The 9,512-nt window shown below is 45.7% G+C and overlaps 1 protein-coding gene across 2 annotated transcripts in view; it reads left to right on the forward strand.

The window, feature by feature from the left end:
* The window catches only part of DEF6 (DEF6, guanine nucleotide exchange factor), a 59,146-nt gene that overhangs the window by 48,003 nt on the left and 1,631 nt on the right, over positions 1-9,512 (forward strand). The window contains exons 9-10 of one of the 2 annotated variants that reach the window (XM_018560602.1): positions 4,207-4,405; positions 5,616-5,706. In XM_018560602.1, coding sequence (XP_018416104.1) covers positions 4,207-4,405; positions 5,616-5,706 — 290 coding nt within the window. The remainder of the gene's footprint in view (positions 1-4,206; positions 4,406-5,615; positions 5,707-9,512) is intronic. The other variant, XM_018560603.1, reaches the window with a different exon arrangement.

Below are 9,512 nucleotides of genomic sequence, written 5' to 3' on the forward strand. Positions count from 1 at the left end.
CCCCCCAGCCCCCTCACCTGTTCACGTCTTTGCAGGGAGGAGGCTGTGAGCAGGATCGATCCCTGGTTTATCTGTGAGTGATTAGTGAGGTCTGCAGCAGCCCTCACTATCACCCCCAGATAACCAGGCATCGATCCTGCTCACATACATTCTTTCCTTCGGCCGGAGCTCAGAACTGTCAGAGCTCCAGCCGAAGGAAGCCAGAGCTGACAGGAGCTGCTCTGCGGTCTGCATCCGACACAGATGCAGACCGTGGAGCTTCTCCCGCAAGTCAGGTACGCGGTCTGCGACCGTGTGCCTGACATGTTAGCTGGCTGTGGGCCACATGGTACCGGCTCATGGGCCGGAGTTGGGCCGGAGTTGGACCGCGAGCCGGTACTTGGAGACCCAGATTTCCACAAATTTCGCCCTCACCTTATTTTTACTCGCAAAATGCGAGCAGGCGAGTGGAAATTTTGAGCCCTGCTTAATGGTATGAAAGCGCAAATTACAATAAAACCAGTATACTTCTGTTTTTTTTGTTACTATACATATTTGAAGTAACCTATACAGAAATAAATAAGAGAATAATATCAGCGCTTTTGAAAATAACCTAAGTGAGCGCATTGATTGTTCAGTATAGCATAGATACATTAAATTTGCATTATATCCACAGCCCTTTTGTGCAACAAGATTATCTGTACGAAAGGGCATTTTTTTTACAGTACCGAGGGCCACTCTACTGACTCTGTACTCTGTGCTCTTAAGGTGCTACATTTTCGAGTGATAGTTAGAGACTTGTTATCTGTTCTTGTTGTAACTATGGTGCAGAAGGTCTGGTGCAATCACTATGCTAACATGCATCAAACCCTGACTATATCAACTTTTTTTCTTATCTTACAGCCCAAACCATAGCTCTATGTAATTTTGCATGCTCACTGTATTATTCCCAGCCACTTGGCTGTAAAAGCGTCTTGTTTTTATAGGAACAGACTGTGCCTAATACTGTACTGTGCTATTCTGAGAAAAGTCTAACCTCTTACTAGCTAATTTTCAAGCTTCCTGCTACATTGCTTGGTGGATTGTGACACATGTGCACTCCACACTTTTTACCAGCTATTTAGCGTTGAGGAAGCACCTTTGATGCTGCTCCGACTGCAAGTGACACCAAATACTCTGCCCAAGTCTCTGACAGACTAACCAACACATGAGGAGTTGCAGTCTTCTGACATTACTAAGCAACTTAGAGAAACCATCTTAGCTCCCATTGGCGTCATGTGAACCACCTTAAAGGTCAAGGAATAGCTCATAGCCTCTACCAGTGCTGTTTCCAGTCTAGGCTTCTTTAGGGCTCCTAATACCACCAAAACATTTCTGGTGCACCTGCTGTTTGCAGTTTTCTTTTACGAACACTAGAAAAACCCTGCCAAACAACTCTGTACCTCCCAAGCAGCTCACAGCCTCAGCCCATTTGAGGAATACTGTGAAAAAATGGGTTTTCCCCTCTGTGGATTTGGCAATTTCCGCTCTTAACAAAGTGTCAACCTTCCCCGTGAGGAATGCACCCCTCTTTTAAGGACAACACGGACAAGCAGCTGGAGGCCCTTTCTAGGACCCTTGGCAGGCCCTTCTCTGCAGCCTGTCCTAGCCGTGGCCTCAATCTGTCACACTTTAGCTGAGATCTAAGGTCTTGGGGGGGCAGCACGGCAATCTGATCACTATGCCAATCAATGCTTTGCTCATAGACCATTTTGAACTTTTGCTAGAGGCCTCCTGCCTCATTCTCCCTTATGAGTCCCCTGTCTCTAAACATGAGGAGGACATTTTGGCCAAAGTGTTGGTCTGTGGAGTCTGCATGAAAAAATGTTTGCTCCGCATGCCCTTTGAGGGACAGCCTATTTTCAGGGCTGCTCTAGATGCCCTTATGAAGAATGTCACTGGTGGCAAGGTTACCCATCTTCCACAGCAAAACAAGCCTAGGGTTCAATTGGAGAAGTCTCAGTTCTTAACAAAGACCAGCCTTTGTAGACACTTGGACAGCCTGCATATCAGATGTTTGGCTGCCGAAGGTGATTTCCAGTGGCTACATGCTAGAGTTTTTCTCCTTGCTCCCTTCCTAGTTTATTGCCTCCAACCTGCCTGTGTCACTGCACACATTAGTAGATCTACATACAGCCTTGGTGGCTCTTCTAGAGCACGGCATCTCTGCCCTAGTCAGAACAGTTCCAGGGGTTCTAATCCAACTTGCTCACAGCTCCAAAACCAAAAGGAGGTATTTGCCCCTCTTGTATCTCAAGGTCCTAAATGTCTTCATTCAGGCCCAGAAACCCCTCATTAAATCCCCAGGCCTGTCATAGCCTAACATCATAAGGGAGATTTTCTGACCTTTGTGGATATCAAGAATGTATTCCTGCATTTTCCCAACACATTAGTGATTCCTTTGTTTTACTGGGGGCCCTTAGCACTTCCAGTTTATGGCCCTGCTATTTGGCCTGTCTTCTGCACCCAGGTATTTACTGAGGTGCTGGCCCTGTGCAAGCCTTAGTGTGCTCTCAGGGCATTTCCATTTTGGGATGCCTAGATGACCTCCTGCTGAGGGAACAGTTGGCACAGGTTCTGACGGACACCGTAGCCCTGACTGTTCAGACCTTGCAGAGGTTTGGCTGAATCCTAAACCTTTGTAAGTCAGCCCTTGAATGGACTCATCACTTGGAATATCTGGGTGTCATCCTATACACTGTTTAAGACAGAGTTTTTCTCCCCACAGAAACTTTAAGGCCTTGTTCACACCAAATGCAGAGCAGATCTGCATGAGTTTCTGCACACACAGTGCAGTGGATTGTGCCGCGTTTTTGACGCGTTCCGGGCCATTTTTGGTTAAAAAAAAAAGTTTTTTTGGTTTTAGTTTGAAATGGGCTTTCAGTGCATTCCAGGGCGTTTGCATGCGTTTCTGATGCGTTTGCATGTGTTCTAGAGCGTTCCAGAGCAGGTAAAATAGGGTCTGCTGCAGTTTTTTTACCTGCTGTGGAACGGAAAGCTGCGATGTGAACTGGAGCTAAAAATACCATTGGAATACATTGGACGCAGTTTTGCTCCGGTCAGTAACTGCTCTGCTCTGCTCCTGCTCCGCGCTTGGTGTGAACAAGGCCTAAACAAGAAATGAAACTAGCCCATCAGTGACAGCACCAAATCGATCAGCTCTTGGACCAGACCTGTGATCCTGCTACACTGCAGCACAGTGTAGCAGACTCTGGGAATTCTGGCTTAGATGTCTCTATGAAGAAGTGTTAACCCCCCCACCCAAAAAAAAAATGAAGTTTAAAAACATGAGTGAGGGCTGGTGCACAGCTAGGCCATTTATCGCGCAAAACACTGATTTACATTAACGTCAATGGAAGCTGTTCACACCTTTGCAGTTTTGTTGCGCGGGAAAAATCGCCTGTCGAGCAAACAGGTGCAGGAGCTATTTTCAGGCGGTTTTCGCTCGGTTTTGATCCCATAGATATCTCTATGCATTGAAAACTGCGCAGTCATCGCTCGGTTTTTCAAAGCATAATCGTGCAAAAACAGCTCAACAGCTCACGTCTAGGTGTGAACCCTAACACGATCTTATCTTACTGTTACACTAAGAATTTACGTAATCAGATTACATACAGTGTGCATCGCAATGTAACGTCAAAGCGAGGAAAAAAGCCTTTCTAAATTACATTGCAAATTTTTACCTTGAGCTTTACCATTCTGCTGCAGTACATTACAAACTACATTTCTGATATCCTAATAATTAGAATGCTTGGTTAATTATATTTTGGGTAAAATTCTGGGACTCTGCAATTTACATAAAAGTTGAGTTAGGAAAATGTAAAGGAATTTGCATTTTTTCTACTTTTTCCCTGTATCTACTTAATAAAAACTTTGAAAATTAAAATACATGTATCCAAAAAGCCTCAACCCCCCCCCTCCCCCCCGACCCACCTCCCCCAAATATATAATGTATTAGGCTAGACAAAAGATAAAATTACCATCAAGCTATTGCGTGGCCCTTGGAACATGTCCACATCTGGATCTGCACTTGGGTTATCTAGATACTACTATAAGCAAAGAAGCAGGAAAGAACAGAATATTTCGGGGACATAGGGACATTTTTTCCATTAAGGTACTTCTGGTCACAGTACTGTATACTGAGGTCTGACTACTTTTTTCATATTCATTCATTCATATCCCTGACAGACTGCTTACGCAGGAAGAGGACAAACTGCGAGCCCTTCTTACAATGCAGGAAGATCAGTCACAGTTTGTAGAGAAAGCACAAAGGGAAAAACAAGAGCTGCAACAAGAAATGGAGATAAAGAACAAGGAACTACTGGAGGCACAGAAACAACTTGAAGATGTAAGGGAAAACAGACAAAGAGCTGACAGAGATGTACAGGTGTGTAGACAATGAAGATTCTCTAACAAACTTTTCACTACTGTGGGTCATTGATAGCTAAGAAGGCCAAGATTTTTAAACTTCCACTTCTTGGAGTCTGAATAGGAAAAACTGTATCTCAGCCTTTCCATGCCCTTGTAAGGGTAATAACTGTTCTCGCCTTGTCTGAGGGCTTGTTCATTCCATTTCCGGAACAGATCTGCAAACGCAGTGCGATTTTGCATTCAGACCAGAGAAAATGAGACAAGCAGTATTTTTTTTTTGTCTGGACCGGAAAGGACTGCGCTGGTGTGAACAGAGCCCAGAAATAATACCATAGGAATACATTGGGATGATTTTTTGGTCTGGAAACAAACTGTCTGGACATGATCCGGACATCAGTCTGCAGGTTTTACATACCATTTTAGAGTAAGGGCCTGTGTCATCATGCTTTGAGTTTGTGTCAATGGCATCAGGTTGACATCACTTTAAGACACGCCTGAGATTATTCAGAATTCACTGGCAGCTGCATTTGACCTGCAGTTGTCCTCCTTCGGACCTGCATTTAACCTGGTTGGGCATGGACTTGACATGAACAAAAGCCCATCAGCACAGGCCCTAAAGATGGCAGTAAAATAATGATCTGAAAGCTTGCTATTTATTTGGCTTCTTAGAATGGAACTCTAGAAAAAAAATGTTTTCTTGACATTTGCTGCATCCAGCTTTATCATCGCTAATGCTTGCTGTACTATGTCCGGAGGGCTGCTGGAGATGCTAAAAATCTTAGTTGTATTCATGCTTAGTTACGCCCCCTCATACAGTGAAAAATAGCATCATTAAAGCTGGCCATACACTGTGCAAATTTCGTTCAGTGGTTGGCCTTGTCGGCACCCTTCCGTCCAGCATCCTTCAATTAAGAATTTGAAGAAGACGGTAGGAACATTTTCAGGTGCACAGTGATAGCAGCCAATGGGCGGAACTGAAAGCATCGAAGCTGAGTGACCAAATCTGTAATTAAATCCAGCATAAATGCAACTAAGATTTTTTGGCATCCCTAGCAGCCCCTGGACATACTATACCAAGCAATAGAGGTCAATAAAATGGACCCAGCATATCTTTTAAAAATTGTTTTTTCATGACGTTCTGCTGTCAAACAGAAAACAACAGGCATTATTTGTCACTCAAAGATGGCTATCCGGTTTGAAACTGTTTTTATATATGTTGAATGTAGGTGGCACAAAGGAAACTTCACCAAGCAAGTACAAATGTCCGGAATTGGAATGTTAAGATGAACAGGTTAATGCATCCTATATCTCCTGGAGGTGAGTCCTCTCTTTACAGTGTGCCATTTTGGATTAGCTGTGTTGAAAGGTTTTGGAGTCCCTCATTAACTTTTCAGTGCTTTGCCTGTACAAGATGACAGTGCCGAGTCCTTGAGCAGCCAATTTCCATGCACTAGCACTGTCACAGGGGAGAAAAGGGGAGTAGGGCGAAATTACCTGAAATGAGATGCTTACATTTCTCAAGACTATTTCCTGCGGCAGGAATCCCAAATGTCAAGTTTAGATGCGGCCACTGTCACCCATTCAAGTTAATGACCAGATGACAGTGGCTGCATAGCTAAGCGCCAGTCAGTGTTTAAGCGCATGTGATACAATTACATGCGGTTTGGAATAGATCACTATCCCTGGATGCACGATTGATGCATCCAGGGATAGTGATCTATTCCAAACCATATGTAATCATATCACATACAAGTACATGCTGACTGCCAACACAAAGTGTGAATGAGTCCTACATCTCCCATCATGCATTGCTTCCAGCAAGCAATGATAATGTTACATTGTTCAGATGCTGAGTTGTAGTTCAGAAGGTAGACTCTGTGAGAGTAGTGACACAAGGAACCCAGACAGCAAGTAATTGAGCTGCAAGTTTGGAAATGACTTGCTAAACTATTGCAGACTTGCCAAGCTTCACAATTTTGTTGCACAATTACAGCAAGTCTGCATTGCAAGTCTCCAGATCAACGTGCTTTGCAAAAGTGCTATACACTTGCAGAGCTCTTGCTAAGACAAATTCAAAAAGTGTCAACTAGAACTTGTGCTGCAAGTGTTCTGCAAGTCTACAACTTGCCAGGAATGTGTGCAGCAAGTTAACAAGAATTACAATTTAACCCTGCCACAAGGGTGTGGCAAGGTATCCTTGCTATCTGGGAAGTGCATATTTACAGAGCTGAGTGAAATTTTGAGTGAATTGAGGACGTTATTTTTTTATAAGTAAGTTTACAAACTTCTAGATCAATATGGTTATTAGGAGCATAGGCGTGCGCAGCCTATTGCATTAGGGTGTGCACACAAAAGTACAAACACACACGTGCACACATGTTTACTGTATATCATGCATGCATACATACAAAGACCTGAGGCATCCCTGATTCCCATCTCTTCAACTGTCCCTTACCTCTTCCAGCAGTGTTGCACCCGTCTGGTTTCCTGATTGGATGGGAGGCCTGAAAAGCTGCATCCATGCTTCCTCACAGCTTGCTAGGCACAGAGGACTGTGGCTGTTATGTGAGAAATATAAGTGGCAAGTGTTGCTGCGCTCTGTATGGATTGCCACCTTTTCTTCAAGTTAAACCTGAATACTCTAGTGCCCCATGGCAATTGTTTTTTGGACAATATTTTTCTTTTTGAACAGGTGAGAGAGAGAAGAGTCGGCCAGGAGAGCGAGGAGAGACAACCAGGAGAGAGTGTCAGGAGAGAGAGAGAGAGGAGAGACAACCAGGAGAGAGTGTCAGGAGAGAGAGAGAGAGGAGAGACAACCAGGAGAAAGAGCCAGGAGAGACAGCCAGGAGAGGGTTTGAGGAGACAGCCAGGAAAGAGAGCGAGGAGAGACAGAGCGAAGAGAGATAGTTCAGAGAGACAGCCTGGAGAGAGAGCGAGGCGAGAGAGAGCGAGGAGACAGACAGGAAAGAGCGAGGAGACAGCCCAGAGAGAGAGTGAGGAGAACCAGCCAGGGGAGAGTGCAAGGAGAGACAGCCAGGAGAGAGTGCAAGGAGAGAGAGCCAGGAGAGACAGCCAGGGGAGAGAGTGAAGAGAGAGCAAGGAGAGACAGCCAGGAGAGAGTGCGAGGACACAGCCACAAAAGAGAGTGAGGAGAGACAGTTCGGAGAGAGAGCGCGGAGAGATAGTTCGGAGAGACAGCCAGGAGAGAGAGCGAGGAGAGAGCCAGGAGAGAGAGCGAGGAGACAGCCAGGAAAGAGAGTGAGGAGACAGCCCGGAGAGAGAGTGAGGAGAACCAGCCAGGGGAGAGTGCGAGGAGAGACAGCCAGGAGAGCCTGGAGAAAGTGAGAAGAGAGAGCAAGGAGAGACAGCCAGGGGAGAGAGCGAAGAGAGAGCAAGGAGAGACACCACAAGATGCCCCTTCCTTGCCCCCATGACACTACAGGATACCCCTTCCTCACCTCCATGGCACCACAGGATACCTCTTCCTCAACTCCATGACACTACAGAATACCCCTTCCTCACCCACATGATACCACAGGAAACCCTTTCCTTGCCTCCATGACACCACAGGATACCCCTTCCTCGCCTCCATGACACCACAGGATACCCCTTCCTCGCCTCCATGACACCACAGGATACCCCTTGCTCACCCCCATAACACCACAGGATACCCCTTCCTTACCCACATTACACCACAGGATACCCCTTGTTCCTCTCTCTGCCTGAGACAATATCCAATACCCCAATCTGACTTGACACTTGGCTGACGGACAGCCGCCTCTCCCCGTGTACGGCCAATAGGACCTGTGCCATACACACACACACTGTACATACAGACAGAGTGCGCTTACACAGCAAGGAAGTCTTCTGTTGCATGACTGGAAACCATGGTAGCGGTTTCTGGCCTTCAGAGAGGAGATGGGCCTGCCATATGTCAGATCACCCCCTAGTGGCGGGAATTGTGAGCGCACATATCAGAGCAGGACTTGGCTGTTCCTAGCACCTCCTGCTCGAGTGTCTAAACTGTCAGTCTGCCCCTGCCCGCTGTTGCGCTCGGGGTGATTAGGGTGTGCTCAGGCGCACGCCTATGATTAGGCGTAGGATAGAACTTATGAAAATTCAGTATAAAAATGCATATTTATATTTAGTTTTCGATCATATATATCCTATAAGCTAAGCTATTGCTTTGTTCTGCATGGGTAAATAACAGATTGACTTTCAGGGCTTCCAAGCTAAACATATTTTCTTACTGATGAGTTCATATTATGTGTTTTAGTTTTGTTCATTCTTAATGAACAAAATTTCCTGCAGAAGAAAAATAGTGTTTGTTCATGGAAGAGTGTAAAGCAAAATCTATTTAATTTCTGGTGAAATCCTTTATTTTCAGAAGTATTTTTGCATAAATGTACATAAATTGTTGGCAGAAATGTAATCTGCAAAATGATTTAATGCAGGACAACCAAGCTATAACACATATAGAAAAGTTTGTGAAAAGCGCACAGCTCACATTCGTATGCCCAAACTCATGGGTCCCATCCAAAAAGCCCGGATCCTGTCCGACAGAGGCACGTCACAGCCGTTAGCAGTAATCCAATGTATGTAAAGCCGCACTCAACAGCCAGGACCTCATAGTTACATAGTTAGCCAGGTTGAAAAAAGACACAAGTCTATCGAGTCCAAGCTATAGAGCTACAAAGAAGAGAAAAAGAAGAAAAGCCTAAACAGAACACTATGCCCACAATTACCAAATGTTGATCCAGAGGAAGGCAAAAAAAACCCCTCAAATTAAAAAAGTTTATTCCCAAGAATCAACAATGTAACAAGCATGATAAGACCCGCAGGCACTTGATCCCAGTGGCGTCACAAGGGGGGTGCGGCCCGCACCCGGGTGACGCATTGGAGGGGTGTCACCCCCTTCTAAAAAGTCGGGCGCTCGGTCATGGACCGAACGCCCCGACAGTATCAGGAGAGCAGGCAGGGGACCCGGCGGCATACCAGGTATGCCGCCAGGTGACTGTCCCCTCCTGTTTCACCAAGATGGCCGCCGGCAGGTATCAGAAGAGCCCCACGCGTGCGCAATGACGTCATCGTGCACGCGCGTGATGACGTCACACACATGTGCG

The sequence above is a fragment of the Nanorana parkeri genome, unplaced genomic scaffold (genome assembly GCF_000935625.1).
Source record: "Nanorana parkeri isolate BGI_ZX_2015 unplaced genomic scaffold, ASM93562v1 scaffold468, whole genome shotgun sequence".
Classification (NCBI taxonomy): Eukaryota; Metazoa; Chordata; class Amphibia; order Anura; family Dicroglossidae; genus Nanorana; species Nanorana parkeri.